We start from the raw sequence: 25,720 nt of genomic DNA, 5'->3' as shown, positions 1-25,720 counted from the left end.
CAAATATAGCACTGTTTAGAGAAAGAAGAGGCGTGATAATGGATATAGATTGCCAGGCCAGGCTCCCAGATCAGACGCTCAGTGGGAGCACCAGTCATAAAATGAAAAATACCCCAAAGAAGAAGTTATACTTTTCCTTGCTGTACAAAGACAAAAACCTTAAAGTTTAGCTAAGGGTTGAGCTAACAGGCTCCAAAAGGAGCACCATCCTTAGCTGTTCATAACTAGAAAGGGCATATAACATGGGAAATGATGCACAGTGTCCAAGGAGCTTATAAAATTTCCACTACTATAGATGTGCCCAAGAACTATCCACTTGTGTCCTGGAACTGACTTCAGACTTGCACGGTGGCAAAGCAAGGAGACAAACCCTTGCAGGAACCTGCACAGAGCGATCCCTGATGTTCTGGCTGTGGGGATACTGAACGAGTCTCCCCTCTCAGCGTGTGCACAGTGTAAATAAAGATAAGCACACGCACATACGCAATAATACACAGGCCTACAAGACACACAACCCCGAAATAGACCATTTTCTCTTTAATTACAGTGGACAGCATTTACCTTGAACATCCGGATCATTCATCATATGCTCCTGCAAACTATCAAGGACTTTCTGAATCTCGCTCCCGGCCACACAGCTGTTACGCACGGTCACAGGTCTGCTGCAGCCTTTTTCTTGCAGCCCAGCCTCGCTCAGAAGCAGCTCTAAGTCCTTGCTTACGTCAGGAAGAGGAATTCGCCAATAAAGGAAATTATTGAATACATCCTCAGGACTCCCTGGGCAGGCCCAGGAATCTGGTCCAGGGTGGCTGTTGATAGGGAGGTCGTTAATATCATGGAGCTTTGAAAAGGCACTGGCCTCTGGGGAAAGCCTGGTCAACTCAGCGCCAGCCAAGACAGAGTCTTCCATTGGGTTTTCCATTAGGCCATTAGAAGAGCTATTGACTTGTAATAAACTGCTGGTCTCCGTTGATGTGCCTTCCATGGGGAGATCTGGCTCAATCTGCACCGGCTTTGTTGAACTAGGTTAAATTAAGGAAAGCAAACTTTTAGCACTGTATAATAGACTGGAAGTAAAATGGGGAAACACGAGATCCACACCCTCATAAGCCAGGTCCTCCTTTCTACCTGGCCACCCAACCTCCTGTGTCTCCCAGTGCTGGGAGATAACAACCTCACAAGAGAATAAGAGGCCCAGTCAGCCCCCTCTGCCCCCCTGGGAGTATTACGTGCATTGAAAATGCCACACAAAAATTCAGCCAATCCCTCCATCATATTCAAGTGGTGAACTGGCCCTGGCTTCTGCTGACACATGTTCAGGAGCATGATTTCGTGCAGTTACTGCTCGTTAGTGCCTCCACCAGGGGGCAGGCATTAGAAAATAAAAGGTGCCAAAGTCGAAGTCGCTAAGTGCCAGCCATTTGATAACCACTTGGAAAGTCTTGATAAGGAAGACGCTGCCCACAGGCCTAACATATAGCAGGAACTCAATGAATTTGGATGGAGAAGGATGGAGGGAAGGATGCACCAATCTTAAAAAGGATTTATATTATCTGAGATGTAAATTACCCACTCTCGTGCTCCTATGTAATATTAACAATGGAGAGATGCTTATAAACTACCTCGGATGGTCTGGTTAGTATGCACACATCATCCTCAAAGGAAAGATAAGAAAAAAATCCAAGATCAATCCCTAGAATTTACTAGAAAAACAGTGTAGGCTCTACTAATGGTGGGTGAGGAGTATCACCTTTACTGTGCAGGTAATATCCTACGGCACAAAAGTACATTTGGGAGACTTCATATTTTCCCTGTAAATTATCCAAAGAACTTCATTAATCAAAAAGTAAGAGAAAATTTTCTTTATAGGTTATTTAATCACTACTCTCAATGAATATTTTATCTAAATTTAGGAGACACAGTAGCTTCATTATTTATAACCCAGTAGTCGTGTTTCAAAATCATTATTGCAATTACTTTTTGCTTCTTTACATAATTAAAGCTCTAATATTCCATCTTGCCAAGAAAGTCATTGTTACCAAACTCAGACAAGATAATTGCTGGAATTTCAGGTGGTGCTTGAGGTGAAGCAGGGATCCTGGCAATCACCCTGGTCGGAGCTTACCAGGCTGAGGGAGTGTCACCACGACTCTCTGCAGTGGGTGACCCAGAGGTGAAATCGGAGTCCAGGTCCTGAACCAGTGGTTGGGCGCTCAGGGTGCCGTTTTCTCGAATATAAAGGCCAGCTCTGGAGGGGTTTGCAAAAGTGGAGATGAAGGGGCCTAGGGACTGGAAGGCAGCCTGGCGCACCTGAAACCGGAGAGAACAGCGCGGTGGACGTGGCATCAGCCAGGTCTGACCCCAGGCTAAACAGATGGCTGATCACCAGACAATTCACTGTCTGCCAAATTATGTCTGAGCAGATTCATTGCTTTCTTTTTTTTTTTTAATTTTATTTATTTATTTATTTTTTCCCCCAAAGCCCCAGTAGATAGTTGTATGTCATAGCTGCACATCCTTCCAGTTGCTGTATGTGGGACGCGGCCTCAGCATGGCCAGAGAAGCGGTGCGTCGGTGCACGCCTGGGATCCGAACCCGGGCTGCCAGCAGCGGAGAGCGCGCGCTTAACCGCTAAGCCACGGGGCCGGCCCAGATTCATTGCTTTCTAAGGCATTCCCTAAATTCCAAAGAAACTATTTTTCAACAGAAAATAAGGAAAAATTTAGCGCCATCATGTAGTTTTTATTCTTCCAGGATATTAATTCCACATCGAGTAATTCCAGACTTTATAAAGCATCTGAACAGACCCTATTAATCATTACAGGCATGTTTACGATAGTAACAGAAAGGTAACAACTCATAGTTACAGTTTTTTCCTTCTCAATTCTCATTTCTATGATATTCATTCACTATAAATGTTAAGGTATGTGCCACTTTCTCAGTACGCACCAAAAAGCTTTTGAGACTTTAGGTGCCCTAATCCTCACTAGGTCTAAATATGCCAACCAGTTACTGAAAAGACAAAATACACAGTCACAAGCCAGAAGCCAAGACGAGGCCCGTGAGCTTGCTGTGGCTGGAGGCCAGCGCTGCCAGCGCCTGCACTCACCCATCGACAGGGGTCACTGATAAGTCTGATGAAGAGAGGCGAGAGCTTGCTTCTGCGGGCCTCGGGGGACGCGCTGTAGGACACCGCCGTGAAGCACTCCGCACAGGCTTTTCGCATCCCCCACACGCTATCTGAGCAGAGCTCAAAAAACTTGGGGATCTACCAAAGCAAATAAAATGGTGCTACTCAAACTCTGAGGTTACCTCAGAGTTACCCTGAGGAAGGGCAGAACCTGTTTTAATGATGTAGTTAAGGCATATCCATAAATTAATGACAAAGAAAAAGGAAATCATTTGAATCATTTGATTCCATAAAAGGAATCATTTGAAACAAACAAAAATTATCATAAGTAGAATAAAGCAACATTTCCTTTACCTCTTAATTCTAGGAAATGACTTGGTTAAATTTAACAAGATAATAGAGAAAACCCCCAAAAAGGCAGAATGACTGATATTCATTATGTGAATTATAGAGAAAAACTGTGAATGACTTTGAAACTTAGCGGATATCCCAAATAGCTCACCCATCCAGGTATCATGGATACAAAAAGGTAACTTTTTAAATATGTGCATTTAAGGTATTTTCTTTTACTCTTTTTAGACAAGATTAAAATCACCAACACTAACTGTGGATAACCATGTGCTTCACTTAGTTGGGAAAGTAACTGCCACTTAGTAGATGCCCCAAATATTAGTTCCCCTCTCTTTCCTCTCTTGGAAGGAAGAAACGTTAATGAAGTTGTAAATCTGTAGGGTCGTTGACTAGGCTACTTCAGTGCTAGAAGTTAAACTGCTAAAATCTGATAGTAATGCACATACTTCCTGTCCACAGAAACGCAAACTGTGTCCAGTGGAATGCGACTGACTATCACCCTGGATATTGACCAGTTCTGAACTCATCTGTAAGTTCCCTCCAGTACTCCTTGGTCAGACCACGAATGAGTGGTACTTTGAGCTCTCCATTAAGCCGGTTGTTAGAGCTGACTGGTTCCCTCATTAATAAATGAGTTAAATAAAATCTTTGACACATGTCCATCTTATATCTGTATGAAAGTCATGATTATATCCTCTTTTAAAATTTATCCTTTAAAAATAAGGCTTTGTTTTTAATATCCTAATGTAAAATAATCAGCCAAAATGCTCCACAAATGGGAATATATGATCATGGAAATATCCATCTACAGAAAGGTTAGTATGTTGGTCACTGCTGTTCTTCATTCAGATACATTAAGCAGATGATATCACTCACTGTATATTCAAAGCTACAGCCCACTAAAAGTTATTTTTGGGTTCAAAGTATGTTGACATGGCTTATACTTTAAATAAAATAAAATGAGCTTCTGAACTTCAATTTAAAAATCAATTTAAAGGTTATACTTTTTCAGGTTACATTCCAACCACACAGGTAGTATATCCTGTCAAATAGTAGTGTCAGGCGCTTCTTCAGCATAGATCTCCAGGTGCCAGGTCTGGGGTACGCACTAGAGAAACAAGGATGAGCATGACGGGGTGAAGGTCCCCCGTCAGCAAAACGATAATGAGGTGTGGGAAGGACAAACAAGCACTCTGAACAAACGATGTTGGAATGCTGAGAAGGGAGAGATGAATTCTTTCTGACATGGTGGGTAGGTGAGTCTAGACAAGGAAAGAACTTGACAGAGGCCTATGCACATTCAAGCTGGGTGTGAAGTGTGAATAGGGTCCCACCACGTAGGGAAGACACTGGAAGGAGAGGAGCAGTGATGAGCACAGGCATGAAGGTGTGAAAGAGTAGAGAGCCTCAAGGGAGCTGAAGAGTCACCTGGTTGCCTAGTGAAGTGGTTCTCTACCCTGCTGTACGTCAGAAGCACGAGGGAATTCATAACAAATGAATTCATAAAAAGACCCTTGGGCCCTACCTCCTTCTGCCCAACCATGATTCAGATGCATGGCCAAAGGTGAGACCTACCCAGGCCAGGGCAGTGTTTGGACCTGAGGAAGGTGACTGGAGATGAGGCAGGAACGTACTTGTGAAGGGACCTGAAAGGCCAACAAGGGTCTGGATTTTAGCTTATAAACCAAGACAAAATCCCACTGGTTTGAAAGCCAGAAGTGAGGTGGCGGAGCAGTGTTCCAGAGAGAGCAGTCAAGAAGGGAGAGAGAAAGTGGCTTAGACAGTGAGGACAGAACGAGGGAAGTGACCAGTGAGGAAGCAACAGCAAAAGTCCACAGCAAAGAGGACTGGGGCTGCTTTCGCTCCGTTCCACAGACCAGCTGCCTAATGCTTACGAGAAATGTTAGCTTCAGAAGTCAAGAAATCTGAAATTGATGAATGCAAAACTGAGCTGCCATTCCAAAGTAACAGACTCATAAATACAAAACTTTACAGTTGATTTTAAGAGTGCCCTAAGAAGTGCATCAGCAATTACAATTGGCAAAACTTCACATACCAAAAATTTCTCAGTGGCTTCTCGTCCAACGGCGTGACAAATATCACCAAAATTTGCAGCACATACCTTAAAAAGGCAAAAGGCATACCCATTATTCTAAGCTTTCTTTTCGTCTTAACAAATTGTGAAACTAACAAGCAGGAACCTCGAGAGCAATTACTCCTCTAGTCAGGCAGCTAACAAGCACTCACCAAGCCCGTTGCCCACACGGCACCACCCAGGTGCCTCCAATGCACTGGAAACAGAAGATTTACAACAGTGTACCAAACTCTAGGACTTTCTGGCTCCTAATTGATCTCAATACATAATGCATTTGTTAGCAACAGAGCAAAAGAAACCCTTAATATTCTCTGCATGGTAAATGATACCTATCTTCTCGAAGCCAATGCGTCATAAGGAGAGACCAGAAAGAAGACGGCCAGCTACACAGCAAGTGGAAGATGAGGCTGTTCAGGGAGGGGTGGCAAGGGCCTTCCAAAGGAAGAATTTGACAACCAAGTGATAAGCAACTAAAAGGGAAGGGGGGAGGCAGGGTTGGAGTTAGAATTTATAGCAAAGATAAGAGGGTTCTAGAGCGAATCACCCCAGATAATGAAAGACTTTGCATGTCTGAGCAACAGTATCTAACAACAAGCCAGCAAGGTCTCATAACTCGTCCTCCTGTGCCTGAGAGCAACAGGTTTACTCTCACAGAATCTCATCTCCAGGTATCTATACATTCCCTAATTGCAGTAAAAACTGGCAACATGGTTCAGATGGTTTCCTTACACAGTTTACACTGGCCACATTTTTCTTCCAGATCATGTCTACTGAGGAAGTCCAGAAACTTTAAAGAAACCAATTTTGAATTTTTTAACTTTTTGAATTTTTCGAGTTTTGAAACTATATGTTCCCACCTTCCGAACTTGAAAGAGTTTCCCATCACCACACAATTCACAGAATCGGGGAAGCAGCAGGCGTTCAACTGTGCTCTTGCTCAGCACTGAAGCCAGTCTGCAGATTATCTATGAATAACAAGAAAGTGAGAGTCACTTGAAATAGCAAAGCATGTGTCGCACATATCACTAACTAGATTCCAAAAGCTAATATACAAAATATTGCCAACATTCCCAAGAAGGAAAAATAGAGAACACTGTATTCTGAGTTTTGTCGAGTTATCTGATCAATAGAAGGCCAAATATTTCTCAAGTGTTACTCAGATAAGGAATTGTCTGAAGCTCGAGAGTTACCATGTGCCAGGTACCTACTGTGCGCCCAACAAATAAATGAATAATTTATGTGCATTAACTCATTTTGCCTTCCCAAAACCCCATGACATGGGTATTATTTGTCCTCATCTTTCCAGATGAGGAAACCAACGCTCAAAGAGGTTAAGTAATGTGACCAAAACTAAGTAGTGGTGAGGTGGGACATATAGTAATAGCTGGAAAAGGTATAAAAAATGACTTGTAGGCACTGGAGAGTGATCAGATGCTGGTGGAAATGAAAGGAGAGCAGATCCTTGAGAGAAGGGAAACTCAGTGCGTAAAATGTACATTGCTGCTGCTTTTCTGCCCAGGGGCACCCCACATTCTGCATGGCTCTGCAGGATAGCTGGATCTCAAGCAAAAGCTACAGTTTTACTGGCTTGAGAAGTCAGAGAATGGAGATTGAGGTTGCCAGAGCAACTGGAAAGTGAGGGTAGAAATCCTAGGGAGGAAGGAGGGAGCTAAAAAAGGAAGAGCCCCCAAATCTGTGATTAAATCCTACTCTAACCCTTGGCTGAGCTTGGAACCACAGATGCACAAGGGAGATGGTAAGATCCATAGAGAAAAGCAACAGCTTGAAGGGAAGGAACTGAGTGCTTTCAGCTGCCGACTACTGCAGGCGAAAGAGCATCTCAACTGTTGGCTAAAACAGAGTCAGTACTCTTCACAGGAAAACAACCAGATCCAGAGTTTCTACAACGTTTCATCAAGAAGATACAATAAACAATAAAAAAAATTCATATATGTGAGAAGAAATAGGAAAATGTGATCCATATTCAAGAAAAATATCAGTCAGTAGAAACAAATCCACAGAAAGTCCAGACGTTAGAATCAGCAGACTTTAAAAGGACTTTACAGCAGCTGTTATAAATATGCTCAAGGACTAAAAGGAAAATCGGGTCATAATGAAGGAACAGACAGGAAATCTCACCAAAAAGTGGAAACTATAAAAAAGAACCAAGACTTCTGGTAGTAAAACAGTAGCTTGGTCAGACTTACCCTCTTACAGATAACAATTACAGAATCTGTAAGAAAACAACCATTTGAGAGCGCTGGAGAGCAACCAAAAGGCAGAAACTGGAGGGGAGGCTGTCCTTAGAAGATGGACAGCAGTCAGAGAGATTTGCAAGTAAAGCCCAAAATCTGTGTATATAATTTGCTGAGATCTTTGGTTGACTGCTAAACCAACGCGTGTGGGGGAGATCTCAGGGGACCCAGCAGAAAAGCAGCAGCCAGAAACTAAACAACCTGAGCAGAGATTTCAGCTGCTGCTCACCACAAAAGAGACAGCTGGGAGCTGGAGATCAGATAAGATAACTGCCTGCTACATAAAAAAAAATCACTTTAGAGAAACAAAACAGAATCTAGAGTCTCTGCAGTGTATTATTTATACTGGCCAGTGTTGAATTAAAAATAACTATGTGTTCACAGGAAAAAGTGACCCATGATAAAGAAAAAAAGCAGTCAATGGAAATCAACACCACAATGATCCAAATGTCATAACTACCAGACAAGGACTTTAAAGGAGCTATTATAAATCTATTCAAGGATTGAAAGGAAAACACATGCATAAAGAAGAACATACAGGAAATCTCTATATCACAGAGCTAGAGAAACCATTAAAAAGGCCAAATAAAGCAGGTGTATAGAGATAAAAAGCACAATAACTGAAATAAAAAATTTAATGGAGAGGCTTAACAGCAGATTGAAGATGACAAAAAGAGTCACTGAACTTAAAGATAGATCAATAAAAATTATCAAATCTGAACATGAGAGAGAAAAATGACTAAAAAAAAAAAAAAAAAACAGAACCTCAAAGACCTGTAGGACATTATCAAGCATCTAACTTTGCATAGTCTAAGTCCCAGACTGAAAGGAGAAAGAGAAATGGCACAGAAAAAAGCACTTGTAAGAACAATAGCCAAAAATTTCCCAAATTAGGTGCAGGGCATCAACACACAAATCCAAGGAGTTCCATAAACACAAAGCAGGATAAGCACTCACTCTGCAAAGATAAAGAGAAAAGCCTCAAGAGCAGCCAGAGAAAAAAGAATACTTTATATATGGGAGTACAATCTGAAAGACAGCTGACTTTCCAGAAGACAGCAGAACGAAATCTTTAAAGTGTTGCAAGAACAAACAAAAACAAACCTGTCAACCCACAGTTCTATAGCCAGTACAACTATCATTCAAAAACGAAGGCAAAATAAAGACATTTTCAGATCAAAACTGAGAGATTTCACTATCAGCCAACCAAACTTAAAAAAGTACTGAAGGAAGTTTTTTAGACTGAAGGAAAATGATACCAGATGGAAACTCAGATCCAGGAAAGGAAGGAAGAGCACCAAAAACAGTCAAAATGTGGGTATAAAAGGCTATATGTTTTTTCCCTTCTCTTCATTTCTTCATATCATTGTTTAAATCAAAAATTATAATACCATATCATCAGGTTCACAATGTAATATATATGTCATAACATATACGAAAACACAACAGCACAAAGGAGGAGAGGGAGTGAGTGGAACTACATTGCTGCAAGGTGCTATATTTTCTGAAAATCTTCAATAGAAAAATTAAAATGCAGTACTACAAAAACACTCAATTAGCCCAAAAGAAGGCAGGAAAGAACTAACAGAGGAACAAAAACAGATGAGACAAATGGAAAACAAGAAACAAAATGGCAGCATTTAATCCAAATACAATCAATAATTACATTAAACATAAATGGACTAAACATTCCAATTAAAAGGCAGGAACCGCCAGACTAGATATAAAAGCAAAACCCAACTCGATGCTAACGAAAGCAAGAACACTTTACATGTAAAGACGTACAAGGTGAGAGTAAAAGCACATCAACAAATACACTCTGACAGACAGAAAGCACAGGCATGCTGGAGCGGGACAGCAACATCACAGTAGACTATCAGCTACACACTGCTCTCAGAGACAATGTCATTTCTCAACAAAAGAGTCAATACGGCACAAAGATATACACATTAATGTGTGGATTTAAATGCTAAAAATGGAAAAGAAAGTAGGCTCAAAAGTATTAAGTTTCTTCCTTTGGAAGCTAGAAAAATACAAGCAAATTGAACTCAAGTAAGAAGTAAGGAAATAATCAACAGTAGAAATCAATGAAAAAGAAAACAAGCAATAAAGAAATCGATAAAGCCAAAAATTGGTTCTTTGGAAATATTAATAAAACTGATAAAAGACTACAAAGATAGCAAGACTGATCAGGAAAGGAAAGAAAGGAGAGAACACACAAATTACCAACATCATAAATGACAGGGGTAACACTACAGATTTTTTTTGTGTGTGTGTGAGGAAGACCAGCCCTGAGCTAACATCCAATGCCAATCCTCCTCTTGTTGCTGAGGAAGACCGGCCCTGGGCTAAAATCCATGCCCATCTTCCTCCACTTTATATGGGACACCGCCATAGCATGGCTTAACAAGCAGTGCATCGGTGCGCACCCGGGATCCGAACTGGCAAAGCCCGGGCCGCCGCAGCAGAGCACACACACCTAACCGCCTGTGCCACTGGGCCAGCCCACACTACAGACCTTACAGGCATTAAAGGGATAAAGGAATATTGTAAACAAATATATCCCAATAAATTTAACAACTTAGATGAAATTAATAAATTCCCTTAAATATACAACTTAATGACACAGATGAAATAACAAACCTGAACAGCCCCATATCTGAATTGAATCTGTTATCAAAAACCATCTCACAAAGAAGAGCCTAGGACCAGTGGTTTTACTGGTGAATTCTAACAAATATTTAAGAGAAAAATAACAACAATCTTAAACAAAATCTTTCAGAAAATAGAAGAGCAGGGAATATTTCCCAACTCAATTTTTGAGGCCAGCATAACCCTGATTCTAAAACCTGACAAAAATGTAATAGGAAAAAAAAAACTGCCTACAACAGTCCTCTTGAATATAGAAGTGAAAATCCCCAACAAAATGTTAGCAAATAATGGAGAAGGGAAGACTCTTCACAGTAGAATGTCAACTAGAATCATCAATGGACGCTAATACTAGTGGGTGAAAGTTTGGCTAAAAGCATCCTTACATAGTTTCAAAGTAACTCCCCTTATTATTTCCAGAGGGGAAAGTAGTACCTAGTATCAGCAGACACCAGCTAAGTCAACAGAGTTAACATCACCAAGATCAGGACAAGTGCAAGTCTTGGGCCTCGGACCGTGGCACATGAGAACACATTACTCCCGTGATGCCCTGCCAGAAATGCAGAGCCTGAATCTAACCATGAGGAAACATCAGACAAATGCCAAGTGGGAGACATTCTACCAAAGAATTGTCCTATACTCTTCCCACGTTAATGTCACGAAATTCAAAGAAAGACTCAAGATGGGTTCCAGACTAAAGGAGACCAAAGAGATGTGATGCTTCAGCGCAGTGTGTGACCCTGACAAATGACAACATTTGAATGTCAACTGCGGATAAGATATTAGCACCATATCAGTGCCACACTTCTTGATTTTGATCAGTGTATTATGGTTGTTTAAGAGAGAATTTCCTTGTTTTTTAGGAAATAGACACTGAAGTATTTAGGAGTAAAGGGGCACAATGTCTCCAATTTACTCTCAAATGGCTCAGAAAAATACATTTACATATGTGTACGTATATATCTATGTGTGCGTGTGTGTGTGCGCGCACATGGGCACGTGTGTAAAAAGAGAGAGAATATGATAAAAAAAGGAACTAAATATACACTACCAGAGAAGCTGGATACAGGTACACAGGAGTTCATTCCTGCAACTTTTCTACAAGTTTGAAATTAAAACAAAACGAAAAATTACCCAAAAAAATTTTTAAAGAACTCTCCCACTCCCCCGAAAAAAAGAAAAAGAAAAAGAAGAAGGAAGGAAGGAAGGAAAGAAGGGAGGGAGGGAGGGAGGGAGGGAGGACTTTCCTGTGTCTGCAGGCGGCTCTTCCCACTGCACAGCACTGCCTTTTTACAGCAGAAAAGCGCCCTGGGTTAGCAGTGCACCCACTATTCTATTTGGAATCTGCACACAGCAGACAAGAGGGGAAAGAAAACCAATCGGAGTGGGGGAAGGGGAAACGATCCCCACAACATGAATGAGGAAAAGTCTTCCGAATTTAGAGGACACGTATTTCTGATCTGATGCTGGGCAGAGCTGTACAGTGACAGCCACAATAAATGAGGACGCGAGGCCTCCGTATCCAGGGCAACAGGCAGCTAAAGATTAGTGCCTGGTATCTCCATCCACCCCTGTCCATCCGCCACACCCACATGACCTTATTACTACCCGTATAAAATAAATTCAAAATCATTAAAAGTCAGCACACCAAGCGACTAGAATGACATTCCCGTGGCCCTGGGAACCACTTGTATGGAATGACGATCTTCACTTAGTTCCTTGGAGCCCACTATTCTTTATAGCACATAACCACAACATTCTTTTTAAATCAATGCACAAATAAAAATGAGCTTAAAAATAGGAATGACAACAAAAAATGAGGAAGCCTTAATGTGAAAACGTGTTGGGAGAGAAAAATAGGCTTCTGACAATTAGTTATAATCTCAGAATGCTAATGGCCTTCCTGCAAGCAAGAGGAATTATAATTGGTCTCTGGTGGCCTGTTCATGCTGTCTAGATATAATTACAGGGTACAGCACTTCCAGTTTATACCGATCCATTCATTCAACAACCAACATTTATGTAGCACTGATCCTGGGCCTGGCACTGTGCTGGGTGCCGTGGTGGAAGGACAGCTGTGTTTAAGCAGCTCACCATTTTGAGGGAGAAATAAACAAACAAACCAAGTTCACAATTCAATTGCTAAATGACAGCAGACAGATATGAACCAAGCCTTCTGATGCAGGAAGGAAGGAGTCACTAATATTGCCTGGCATATCTAGAAAGACTTCACAAAACAAAATGCATATATATGTGAGAAACCGGGATGTAGGAAACCAACATGTAATTTGTACTGCATAACTCAATTTTAAAATGCCCAGGACATGTCTAGTTGGCTATCTTTGATTTTCCTAATCATGTATGCGCTAGGCTTGCTAGCATCAGAATCAACTGATTGTAACTTCCAATGAGAATGAAAAGTCTAATGAATAGATGCACCTTTTGTGTATGGAGGCAGGCGGTTTCCTCAGAGAGAGAAGCAATTCCTTCCAAACAAAACGGCACTGTTCTGAGAGTGTGTGTGTTTATGTACATACAGATGTAGCAATATTCATACCATATGGCTGCAAAGAGAGCCCCAAAACACCAGGGCATCGGAACAGCACAATTTGCTTCTTTTCTCACCTATGACCTCCTCACAAGTACACATCGATGCCTGTAGTGTTTGGGGTGTCACTCACAGACCAGCTAAATGAGAACCCTGCCCTTCTTGGGGAGCTCTGCCAATCACACGTGTGGCCTCCTCCTTGAAAAACGAAATCCACTCTCTATGCATATTGTCATTTCCTAGCTAGAAAGAAAACAGCGCCCTCTACGCTCCACAACTCTGGGTGCCCAAGGAGTGAGTCCCCTCCAAGACCCCTAGGAAAGAGGACAGAACAGCTTCTGAATCTGACCAAAGCACACGTGGGCCAGACAAGGCACCCCAAATCCTGTTTCCATCAGGCGTCCCTGGGCAGAGAAGTGGAGCTCCTCCAGGAAGACCCCGACACACAGATGTGCCTTGGCCTGGGCAGGGTTCAAGACCATTTTTCTTCTTTGCAGCCACATTTGAAAGCTTATACACTCGAGTAATGATATCAGCAACTCACTTTGAATGAAAAACACAACTGATGTGAACTAATTTGTTCTGCAAGTGATGTGTGGAGATAGCTTTTTGAAGTCTGGTTATATTTTCCAAATATTTTCACCAAAAAAAAAAAAAAGAAGAAGAAGAAGAATATTGCTGACAAGAATGGAGTGGCTGGAAACAAAACAAAATAAAAATCATGCAAAAATGCCTTTAGCATTATTTTTCATGGTATTATCAGTCTTTAGGGATAAGATATTTGGTTGTCAGCCGTAACCTTGGAAACTCGCCTAACCAACTTTCAAACAGAAACGAAGATCTAGTTGGCAAAGTTCACTGCTCAGCTGCCAAATACCCCAACTAAATAATATTATCCAGGTTCACTTTGCACAATAAATTTAATTTCTTATAGCGAAACTTGAAATTTATAAAAGAACCCTGGAGAATTTGAATTTTAATAATCAATTATTCTTCAGCCTGATTCATCTTATAAACATATGGAATATGCAAAAAATTAAATTAGTTTAAAAAGCCAGACCTTTAACTCATATTTGAAGAAAGCTTTTACATAAATGAAGAATAATTGCCAAATGTTCTGATGCTGTAATACAATCTTTTAGCTCCGTGGTGTATAACATTTCCACACTTTGAAAAAGAAAATTCCTGTCTCTAATGTCATTCTTTTCCAAACAACAAAACAACTATCTTCTATATCTTACTGTACTCATAATTAAGGCTTATGATTTTTTAAACCTCTATGCATGATTTCTCCTGAAATGGTAGAATAATCCTGGAGCCATTACTTCTAGAACACAAATGGAAACAGCCATGTTGTATAGCACCACCTGCACGGGTCAGTGAGAGTAGGCAGCAGCTCCGGAAAACAAGGTGGCCTTGGGTGACCTTCCCTTGAGCCACGGAGGAGGAGGCCTGAGGACAAGATGGGGAGTCTTGGTCTAAGGGCCACACGTGAAAGCCAGCACTGGCCCATCAACAGCTAGTTTGCGAACAAGGGTTCTAGAAGCAGGTAGAAAGTCCTTGATTGTACAATCACTGCACAATGGGGATAGAGTCTTACAAACCCAAGCATACCACAAAACTGACTACTAACAGTAGAAGAAATTTAGGATTTATACTATCCCTTTAATTGTATACCTTAACTGACATGAGAGCAAACACTTTCACACAGCATTTCCCAAACTGCTGCAAACATTTTGGCCACATCTGCATCCTTGAGAGTGATGCTCTCATATTTGCTGACATACCTGCCTTAGTCTTGTCCTAATCTATAAAAAAGACACACGTGTCTATAAGACTTTTCTTAAATTGTCCAAGTACCACCTAAAATCATCTCCCAGACCACACTGGGTTCCTTACTTTGGGAAACGAGGTCCATGATCCACGCAGGGTCAAGGATTTACCCATAAATCTCGGCATCTTGTCCAGCAGAAGTCTAAGCCAGCTGCCGCAGCTCTGCCCGGACCACTCTGATTTCCCAAGCTCTGCCTTCGTAAAACAGTTGGTGATATGAGGATAATCACTTCCAAAACATCCACAGATCTGAACTGTGAACTTTCTCTGACCGAAGTCAAATCACCAGCCACCCTGCTTATGGGGACCGTGCTGGCCAATATCGAGCGCATGTGATACTTCAAGTCATGCACACGCCAAGCTATGAGGCAGTCCACCCAGGTGTGGGGCTCTCTTTCCCAGAGAGACTTACGTTCACGGCTTCTGCTTTATATTCATCATCACTGTCTGGGGCAGACAGCGCCAGCAGGATTGGACACACTTTGTTTTCAATATCATGCTGGAAAATTAGATCTTGTTCCAGAAGAATCAAGAGCACTTCCTGACTTGATTTTCTAACCTAGAAGAGGAAAAAAGGCAAAAGGTAAAATACAGAACCAAGGTGCTCTCAGGACCCAGACCAAACTCCCTCAGCGGAGTGCTAGGCCAGCCCCTGCCTCCCTGCCCCACGGTGCACATGGACCACACAGGTCTCCTGGCCCTCTGGTCGCACCTCCTTCCTGAGGCCCTAGAACATGCAGCTCCCTTTGCCTGACTGACTCCTACCATGCCTCTGCTCTCAGGCCAAGCATCCCTTTACTCTGAGCCTGATTAGGTCAGGTCCCCCATCTGTATGCTAATAGTGCGCTGCACTCTTCCTGCACAACTCATATCCCAGATTTCTACACATACATACATACACACACACACACATTTTTTTTCTGTATGATTACACATTGCCATCTGTCTCTCCCGCTGCAGAGGGTGAACCTGGAGGGTGGGTCCTGTGTCTTGACTTCTCCTTTGTCCTCCAATGCACCCTCAGAACCTGGCCACAACTGAACAACACAGAGTGCATTTCCCTCCACAGGCACAGGGATGGGAAAACACCATCCTCCAACCTCTCTGTAAAACCCTGGCGCACCACACCCGGTCGTGAACTACGTATGCTGCGACGACGGAAGGCAGCAGGGCCTGGGCCCAGAGGAGAGCCCGCACAAGGAGGGACACAGAAAACAAAGCCTCCTCAGTCCAAAGAGGAAGGTGGAGGAGTTGTTTGTTCTTCGCAGTCTACGTGGGGTGAGCAAGCACTGGAACTCAGAGGGGTCCTCAGAAGCTGGAGAGAGAACATCTCTGGGGAAATGAAGCACTGGAAATTCCAATTTATAGAGCAAGTAATGAAATATGCAGCTCATCACAGGGATGGTAAGGCAAGAAAATCACAAAGGGACCCAGAAGTAAGTAGATAGAGTCGCGGGTGATTAGCGGATAGCAGATGATCAAAAAGGGCTAGCCCATGAGACTGAAGCCATGAAGGCAATGCAACATTAAAGATTCTGAACAGGTGACAGGATGAAAACAGTATTTTAGAAAGATCATTCCAGCAGCAGTGTTCCGAGTAAATTGGAGGTGATGAAAGACTGAGGGCAGAAAAGTCAGCAAAGTAGCTATTGCAACAATCCCGGTGGAGGGGGCGAGGACAGACAAGGCGATGCCCTGGCAGAGGTGACAGGCCTCGGTGCCCAACTACAGGCAGCAAAAGCCACCAGTAACTCTGGGGTATCACTTATTGAGTGTCTGGCACATGCCAGGAGCAGAGAACATGAGAGGGTACCATAGACCAGAAGAGCCAGACCCACTGGCCGCCTCACTCCATCACACAATCCCAGGTGATGGCCGAGGATGCCAGAAGGCAGCAGCGCTGGGAGGAGACTCCCAGCAGGGAGGGGAAGCCCTGAGCGGATGTGGAGCCAGATGTTTAAGGCAGTTAGAAACCTGCCCAGGGTGGCAGGTGAAGGGTGGCCCCCAAAAGTTAGGTCCACGTCAAATCCTTGGAATCTTTGAATGTGGCCTTCTTTGGAAAAAGGGTCTTTGCAGATGTGATTAAGTTAAGGATCTTGAGAGCATCCAGGATTATCAGGGTGCGCCCTAAATGCAATCACAAGTATCCTCATAAGAGAAAGGCAAGAGGAGAAGACAGAAGAGGAGAGAAGTCATGTGAAGATGGAGGCAGAGACTGGAGTGATGCGGCCACAAGCCAAGGAAGGCAGCACCCACCAGCAGCTGCAAGAGGCAAAGAACGGATTCTAGTCTGGGCCCTCTAGAGCAAGCGCAATCCCGACAATCCCTTGATTTTGGACTTCTGGGCTCCAGAACTGTGAGAATAAATTTCTGTTGTTTTAAGCCACCCAGTTTCTGGTGCTTTGTTATGGCAGCCCCAGGACACTAATACACTAAGTAATGTTCATGTACCAGCGTGCTCAAAGGCACAGAGAAGTGAATCCTGGAGACGGGCGAGAAGACCTGGACGGCAGCCTGGGCAGAGTGGCGGGGTGGGAGGCTCAAGGGCCAGCTGAGGTTGGAGGGGGAAAAGTTTTCAGTGCCCCACTAAGACCTCTGGTGGTTATCCCGGTACACTGGGGAGCCCCAAGGGTTCAAAAGCAGAGTGACAAGATGAGACGCGGCTTCAGTAAGGGTGACAGTTTAGAAACCTCAAGTGGTTCTGAAAGCTGAGAGCAGGCAAGGGGCTCCCAGGCAGAGAAGCTTCCGGCTTTGACCCAGCCATGGATTTGGGGGGCGGAGGACAGAAAGGAGAGGGCAGGCTTGAGAGACATCACGGAAGAGAGCTGAGTGCATCACTGAAGATGGTCACAGAACATCCAAGATGACTCTGGGGTGTGTGCCTCAGGCCATCAGTAACCAGAAGGAGAAAATGGAAGGAGAAGCAAGACTGAGGGTGGAGAAGAGGTGTGGGTGCTGGAGTGTCTGAGCTCCACGCGATGCGCTGGATCTCTAGGCAGAGCCGTCCAGTGGGCTGTGAAGATGGAGGTCAGCAACTCACGGACTGCAGAGACCCGGGTGAGAGCCAGCAGTCTGGTGTTCGCATGCACGTGGATCCCCTGGACCCATGCAAGCAGATGAGACCATCAAGGGAATCCTGGCACTGTGAGAAAAAGACCAGAAAATACCCTGCAGAGCGAGGACAAGGGCTAGTGACGGAGACCGGGGAAGACACAGGCACGAAGGAAGGGAAGAGGCAGGGAGAACATGTAAGAACTCAACAGGTGACACTGCAGTGGCTTGAACACTGCGTCCCCATCTGCGTTCTGCAATTACTAGCTGGGCCACCTTGGGCAAGGGACTCAGCCTCTCTGAGCCTCTGTTTCTTCACCTGTAAAGTGGACAATAGTAGTACCTCTCTCACAGGGTGGCCATGGGGATGAAATGACCTAATCTACATAAAGGGCTTAGATAGTGTCTGGGGCACAGTATGCCCCCAGTGAATGCTGGCTGTTATTGGTACTGAAGTCATATTATTAGAAGCCAAGGGAAGGAAGGTTCAGACGATCCCAGTCCAGACCTGCCTGATGGTGAGCTCTGGGAGGAACCGAGAACATGTCCCGGTCACCTTTCATGTCCATTGCCAAGGTAGAGCAACATTAGCCTAGCAGGCATCCAAGAACGGTTTCTTCAAAAACCCAAAAGTAGTTAACAGTGACATGGTGCAAATGGATCCAGCAAAGGAAAAGAAAGAAGAGAAGTCACCGGATAGATAAATAAGTTGTGGAAAAAATATAAATGCAATACCATAAAACAGTTAAAATGAATGACCAAGAGCTCTTCGGATCAATGTGGATAGATCTTAAAAACGGAGGAATAAAAGTGCGCGGCAGAAGGGAGAGCTCAGTCTGATACAATTTATGTGAGGTTTTAAAGCACCCAAAACAAGATTGTCTCTTCCTCAGGGCCACTTACATAGTGGTGTGACTACAAACCCGGATGGGAAGGGACACACCAAGCGCAGGATGGTGGTTTCCGACAGAAGGGCAAGAAGGGAGAAAGAAGGGATGGAGGAGGGCACAGAGCAGTTTCAACCATATCTATAACCTATAAAGAAAAAATAAAAAGGTTTGAAGCAAAATGTAAACAATTGTTGAATATAAACAGTAGATATATGGGTGTTTGTTACACAAGCCTCTTGTGTGATTAAAATATTTCATGATATTTTAAAAATTGAAACTATCTTTGAAAAAACAAAAACGTTGGATTTCACAATGAGATTAGTTGAGTCCGTGGCAAGATCCTTGTGCCCTGGCTTCTGGGAGCATCAGCTGCAGTGAGCAGTGAGCCGATGCCTGGATGGGAGCCCATGCAGAGGTGGGGGCCGCAGAGGTTCCTCTTTCAAGAAGCTCAGCCAGAGGGAAAGGACTAGCGGTGCGCTCACGGTCAAGGCCAGGGAACAGAAAGAGGCGGGAGACGTAGGCGTGATTATAATTGAGAGAGAAAAGCCAACGAGAGAGACTGGAAAAATAAGCAAAAACATAAGAAGACGGGACCAAAGAAGAAAATGAAGATCTCAAACTTGAAAAGGCGGTGGGACATCGCTCCCCTGAGACAGAAGGCAAATAGCTCAGGACCGCTGAAGAAACGTGGCCACATTACCGAAGGGGGGTTTACAGCCGATTCAGTTCTAAAAATCTTTACTAAAAATCTACCAGGTACCAGACTGTGTGCTAGGTCACAGAGATAAATAAAATAAGACCCAGCTCCTACAGTCAGGGGCTCAGAGTCTAGAATGGGAGAGAAACTACTGGTCACAATATCCAGTAGAGTCTAGGCAACCCCAAACACACAATGATAAGCCTCATGAAAGGGGACCCAACACCCTGTGCTCCTTCTTCAGCTCAGCCACTCCCCAACACACACAACCACACTTCTCTGTACCTCAAGCTCCTCACCTCTAAAACAAGGATGAATCAACAAGCGTGCCCATCCTTCACAGGGTGGTTAGGAAGAGAAAACAAAATAATCCGTGCTAATCCTGGAGCAGGGTATATCACATAGTGAGAGCTCAAGAAATGGTAGCTGGTAGCAGTGGCAGTAGTCATAGTAACAATATTAACACCATGCCCAATTTTGTGAATCGCATACCTCACATGAGTCACGGCAGGTTCAGTGGCCATGAAAAGTACCTGATGATGAACAGAGAAAGACAAGCTGTCCAGAGATACAGACGCTGGGTGGGACCTAGCACACCCATTCCTACATGCAAAAAAATCTGCATCTTTACCGAATTAAGAATCTTAACTCATTGGGGACCTTCGGGCACTCCCAGCGCCCCACACTGTGGATATCTGGAAGGGTCGGCATCTGTTCAAGTGAGGCAGAGACTGATGGGAGTAAGAGAGAAGGGGCATTTGGAAGGAGCAAGGAGGTTAGCATCAGCAGAATGAAAGGAACTGGGCAGATGCCTATGGCGTCAACGGTGGGATGGGGACGGGTAGCCCACCAAGGAGTCTGGGATGTGCCTGAGGGTAATAAAGAGTCGGAAGAATGTTCAGTAAGATACAACTTCATCATATTTCTGTGTCTAAAGATGACAGGATTGGAGAAGAGGGAGTGTACTCAACAGGTTATGTATTTATTATGGAAACAAAGAAGCCATGGCATGGTCTAACTGGATGCAGGAGGTGAGAGAAGGAAGGATTTCGATGGTTCCAGGTTGTGGCTCTGGGGAACTGAACAAAGCAGATAGTGGCTCCATTCATTGAGATGGTGGATGAAGACTGAAGGCCTCTATTTTCTCTGTGAAGTAAAAGGCAAGGTCACCTGCTTGGCGCAAGGCAGGGTGAGGTGAAGAGACTTGATGAAGTGGCAAAGGTCTAAGAGAGCTGCCAAGGGTAATGTGAAAAGCAGCTGATGAGGGACAAGTAAAAGGATTGCCCAGCAGCGCTGCAAGTCCAGCTGTGATTGGAATCCATAAATTTGCAATGGCATCAATCAATGCAAGATGGGACGCCCCCTGACACGCTCAGCAACCCGGGAGGAAGGAGGCCGGCAGGCTGGGGATGGGCGAGCAGAGCCAGTGCGGCAGAAGCACTGTCAAAAGGACAAAAAATGGAGGGTGAAGGTGGGGACAGGCCTGAAAGGGTGGGATGAGCGAGGGAGCAGCTGAGGAAGAACAGGAAGTAAAGGCGGGAAGACAATGGAAGTCGGGGAGCCAGAGTCATCCAAGGCAGGAAGGCTCAGGGTGGTGGGAGAGAAGAAAGGATGGCAAGTTGTGGCAAGAGACTGGAAGGCCACATTTGGGACTTCAGAGGTAAGCCAGCTCTGGAGACCCCAGGGAACAAGGAGTGACCGCAGGGGTGGGGGGCAGTGGGAGAGGCTGTTGAAGTGCATACGCAGCACGCACTGACAGCAGGGTGGGCCACTGACACAACTCTTCAGCAAACACAGGCTGAGTGTCAGGTACCAGGCTAGAGCCTGGGGTCAACACCGCAGTTCCTGCCTCTCCCCTTCCGGAATCGAATATACGGCAATGATATATGACAAAGGTTAGGGAAATGTCAACCCCCCGACCCAGTATAATTTCATTTTCAAGAATGTATCCAAAGGAAAAAGAAAAGCCAATAGAACAATATAACTACATCCTTTATGATGCTCACTGCATCTACAGTACAAAAAACTGAGAAAAATCTAAACATTCAAAAAATTTAAAAATGTGAAGATCAAGAAGATGCACAATGTGTATGACACACAGATGAGCTTACTGGGGTAGAAAATCTGTCCTACGCATCTCTTTATCGCCAGCACGAAGCACTATGCATGGCTCATAACGGGCACTCAGAAACTGTCTAAATAAATGAATAAATGGAAGAAACTGCGTCACATTATGATTAGACCTATGTGGAAAAAAATGTAAGCACCTAGAGAAGAAAATGCAAAAGTAATCAAAATACTGATGCTAGCAAAGTGGAAACAGGATAACCGTTTAACGGTTAAAAGTGAGTATTTGCTCTTTTAAAAATGCTTGGATCAAAGGAGAAATACAAGGCAAAATTGTAGAATTTCTTGAAAATAATAATGAAAACTTGGCATATCGTTAAAAATTACAAATACATTTAGCCTTTGTGGAAATCTATCCCCAAAATAAACTGACACAAATAAAAATGATGCAAGGCTATTTGTTGCACAAATTTTTAAGTGACAAAAGAGTAGAAATAACCCAAATGTCTATCAGTAAACTCTGCCACATCTGCCCAGTGGAGTAGTACACTGCCAGGAAAAGGAATGAGGAAGCTTTCCCTAGACTGCTATGGACTGATCTTCAGGATACCCCAGCCATGGGCAAGGCAAGGGGCAGGGCCTCAGGTACAGTGTGCCATCTTCCACCTGAGAAAGGGACAAGGCAGTGCAGAATACATGGACATACGCATATCTGCTTAGAGTTATTTGTGTGTATTTTTTAAAGGTAAAAATAAACTAAAACCTAATAAAAATGGTTATCTATAGAGGAGGGAGAGAACAGGTCAGGGGAAAAGGGAGGGAAGTCAGATTTCTCTGAATGTACTTTGTTTTACAGTTTTGATTTTACAATCACGTAAAAAACATTTTAAATAATTATAAGTCTAAATTAAATCACAATGTAAAAACTGAAGCAATTCTTAAAAATAAAAAAATAAATGAAAACAAATGAGCCTGTGTATCAAGTTGGCAGCTTAACCACAAAGAGAAGGGTTAATGCGAGTGACTTTAGATCACAGTAATATTAATAGGACTACGCATCTCTAGTGGGAGATAGCCTAAAAACAAAAGAACTGCAAAGAAATCTTAAACTATATTCAGTAATCCTAGCTACTGTTAATAATAATACCGGTATTTTATTTTGGATCTACACATACACACACACACACACACACCCTAATGCCATTAAGAAGCAAGATTTGTACTGTGTTAAAAAAAAAAAAAAAAAAAAGATACAAATACAAAAATCAAACAAGTAAAAAGCCTAAATTTGAGGTGGAAATATCAATATAAACTCATGAGGAATTTTTATTTTTTTTAAGAAAATAAATTGTTCTGCCAGTAGAAGCAATGACCAATCTGATAGCAATGAGCACCCCAGGCCCCACATTCTGGTTTCGTATTATCATCTCACTCATAAATGAACCAAGGCTCCTTGGAGACGTTTCCAGGTAGAGGTGAGCTGTCAGAGTCTACTGGGTTACAGCAAGAAGACTCAGGAGCCAACTTGAAGGCAGGACAATTTGATCATCAAAAAGAATAATGACTGGGGGCCGGCCCAGTGGCGCAAGCGGTTAAGTGCGCGCGCTCCGCTGCGGCAGATCGGGGTTCAGTGGTTTGGACCCGGGGGGCCCACCGATGCACTGCTGGTAGAGCCATGCTGTGGCGGTGTCCCATATAAAGTAGAAGAAGATGGGCATGGATGTTAGCTCAGGGCCAATCTTCCTCAGCAAAAAGAGGAGGATTGGCATGAGATGAGAGCTCAGTGCTGATCTTCCTCACAAAAAAAAAAAAAATGACTACAATGGATTAAAACATATCTAATATATTAAAATTCAGGAGTTCATACTAATACCCAAACAAATTTTAAAAATCTAATTCGTAACATTTGTAGATTATTAGGACACCAACTAATTATTATAGAAACTGGTAAATAAAGAGAAAAAATAAAGAATTTATCCTGTCTTCCCTAGACAAACAGGTTTTCCAGGGTTATCAAACAGCTGAGGGGGAAGTTCTTTATAGGAGAATTCTGGCTATTAAATTAAGAAGGAATGATGGAATTAGAGCATCATACTTTTGCAACCTCTAATGAAATCCTGGATCTAGGCAACAATCGCCAATGGTTGCCCATAGGCTGATGGGGAACCCTGCAACCAACAGATAAGGCTGACAAAACCTGAATCCAGTGACCACACTGTTTTAGTGTTTCATGATTTGATGCAGTAGGAAAACACAGCAACACCTAAAAAGTATTCTCACTATACTACAAAAATCAGAGTCTGACCGAGCCTCTAGACTTAACCACCAGTTACAGAAAATACTGGGAATGGAGGAACATCTCAAACAACCCTATGAGGATGCAATCAGGCAGATCCCAAATGTGGGAAATCCTATAGGACTAATGACCTAGTTTGCTCAACAAATAAATAGCAGGGGAAGGAGAACTGTTATAGATTAAAGGAGATTTAAAAGACACATCAACCAAATGCAATCTGTGGACCTTGTGTGTGTTCTGATATAAACAGACTAACCGCAAAAAAACAGACTTAGGAGAAAACTAGGAAAATTCGAACAAGGACTAGATATCAGATGATATAAAGGAACTACTGATAATTTTTATATTTGTGATAACGGTATTGTCATTGTGTCTATATTTCTTATAGAACAATACTAAAGGATTTACAGTTGAAATGATATGGTGTCTGGGAAATGCTTTTATCTGGGCTGGATTTATCTGGGTAAGAAAAATGAGAAAAGACTGGTCAAATGTTAATGATAGTTGAAGCTGGGTGAAGAGTACGTGGGCATTCATTTTAATATTCTCTCTACTGCTATGTGGGTTTGAATTTTTCCATAATAAAACGTTTAAAAAAAAAGAGAAATATCCCCTGATAATAAGAATGAGTGCTGTCTATCTTCCTACATGATTAGAGGAACTGGCACAAATAGACCTTTTGTTCTTGAATCACTTAACTCTAAGAAGCTGTTTTCTGAATGATGAATATCGGCTAAAATAAGACTAAAGAGAATATGCTACAGAGATCTTAAGGTTGCAATTTTTCACACCTGATTGTTTGGGTCTGTGAGGTACCTCACTACAATGGGGATGAGATATTCGGAGAACAGCAGTGGAAAACTGGATCTGTTTTCCTGTAAAAAAAGCGCAACAGGAGGAATCTGTTCCATCAGCTCAGTCCGCACTGTGGGCTCTGCAGCAGCAACAACAAAAAGAGAATTATATAAGAACAAGCCAAGCATCTTATACAGTATAGACTGATAGTTTCTAGCTCCTCTTACTAAAATACTTCATCAAGAAAATTAGACAAATGCAGTTTAAAACTCGTTTCCCATTTAGAGTGTTTATGCCACAGACAGGCTTAAAAAGCTAATAAGCCGCAAGGCAACAGAAACCAGAAAACGAAGAGAGAATGACAACTCTGTTACAGCAAGCCGCACATAAATCGAGGAGGGGGCAAGAAGTCTGCACGCTGGGCCAGCGTCCAAACCCATCACAGCTAATGGCATAGGTGCCAGACCTACGGGTTGTGCCTATTTAAATTCCAGCCAGAAGGTATACATTATAAATAATTCTTTCATAAATGCACTCCCCCACAATCCACGCATCCCAATTATTTCTAAGGCAAAGCATTAAACAAAAGAGCAATGCTAGCTCCAATATACCACATTAAATTTAACACAAATATATAATTGCTTCAGCACGGTAAATGGTGATTCATTTACCAAGAGAATCCACTTAAGGACTCAAAACATCCACTTGGGACCTTTTAAAAGCATTGTGTCATATTCATATGAATATTTTAAACTAATATGGGAGCTATACAGAAGGCTTATTTTTCTATTTTCGGTTAAAATGATCAAAATCTAAAGCAAGCCTAAGATTTCCAAAACTTTCTGAAGCTGTTCACCAGTCATTATAAATGTAGGGTTGGGGGTACACAGAGCAGCTGTCAGTACTGGCAACCCCACTACTCACTTATGTTCCTCATCTTTACTGTGGGGGGATGCAGATGGGGAGGGACAATGTCTTAGGGTCTACCATACGGTAGTGTGTTTTTCTTCCAGGATAGCAATCAAGGAAAGGTAGAAAGAGAAAGAAAAATCAAGATTAGCCT

The 25,720-nt window shown here is 43.0% G+C and overlaps 1 protein-coding gene across 1 annotated transcript in view; it reads right to left on the bottom strand.

The window, feature by feature from the left end:
* The window catches only part of LOC131418302 (serine/threonine-protein phosphatase 4 regulatory subunit 1-like), an 86,155-nt gene that overhangs the window by 16,385 nt on the left and 44,050 nt on the right, over positions 1-25,720 (bottom strand). Inside the window, 7 exon segments of the mRNA XM_058562413.1 lie at positions 562-1,022; positions 2,126-2,310; positions 3,110-3,268; positions 5,538-5,603; positions 6,434-6,541; positions 15,274-15,420; positions 24,654-24,796. Coding sequence (XP_058418396.1) covers positions 562-1,022; positions 2,126-2,310; positions 3,110-3,268; positions 5,538-5,603; positions 6,434-6,541; positions 15,274-15,420; positions 24,654-24,796 — 1,269 coding nt within the window.

Source organism: Diceros bicornis, chromosome 19 (genome assembly GCF_020826845.1).
Source record: "Diceros bicornis minor isolate mBicDic1 chromosome 19, mDicBic1.mat.cur, whole genome shotgun sequence".
Taxonomy (NCBI): Eukaryota; Metazoa; Chordata; class Mammalia; order Perissodactyla; family Rhinocerotidae; genus Diceros; species Diceros bicornis.
This window is presented reverse-complemented; position numbering and strand designations above follow the sequence as displayed.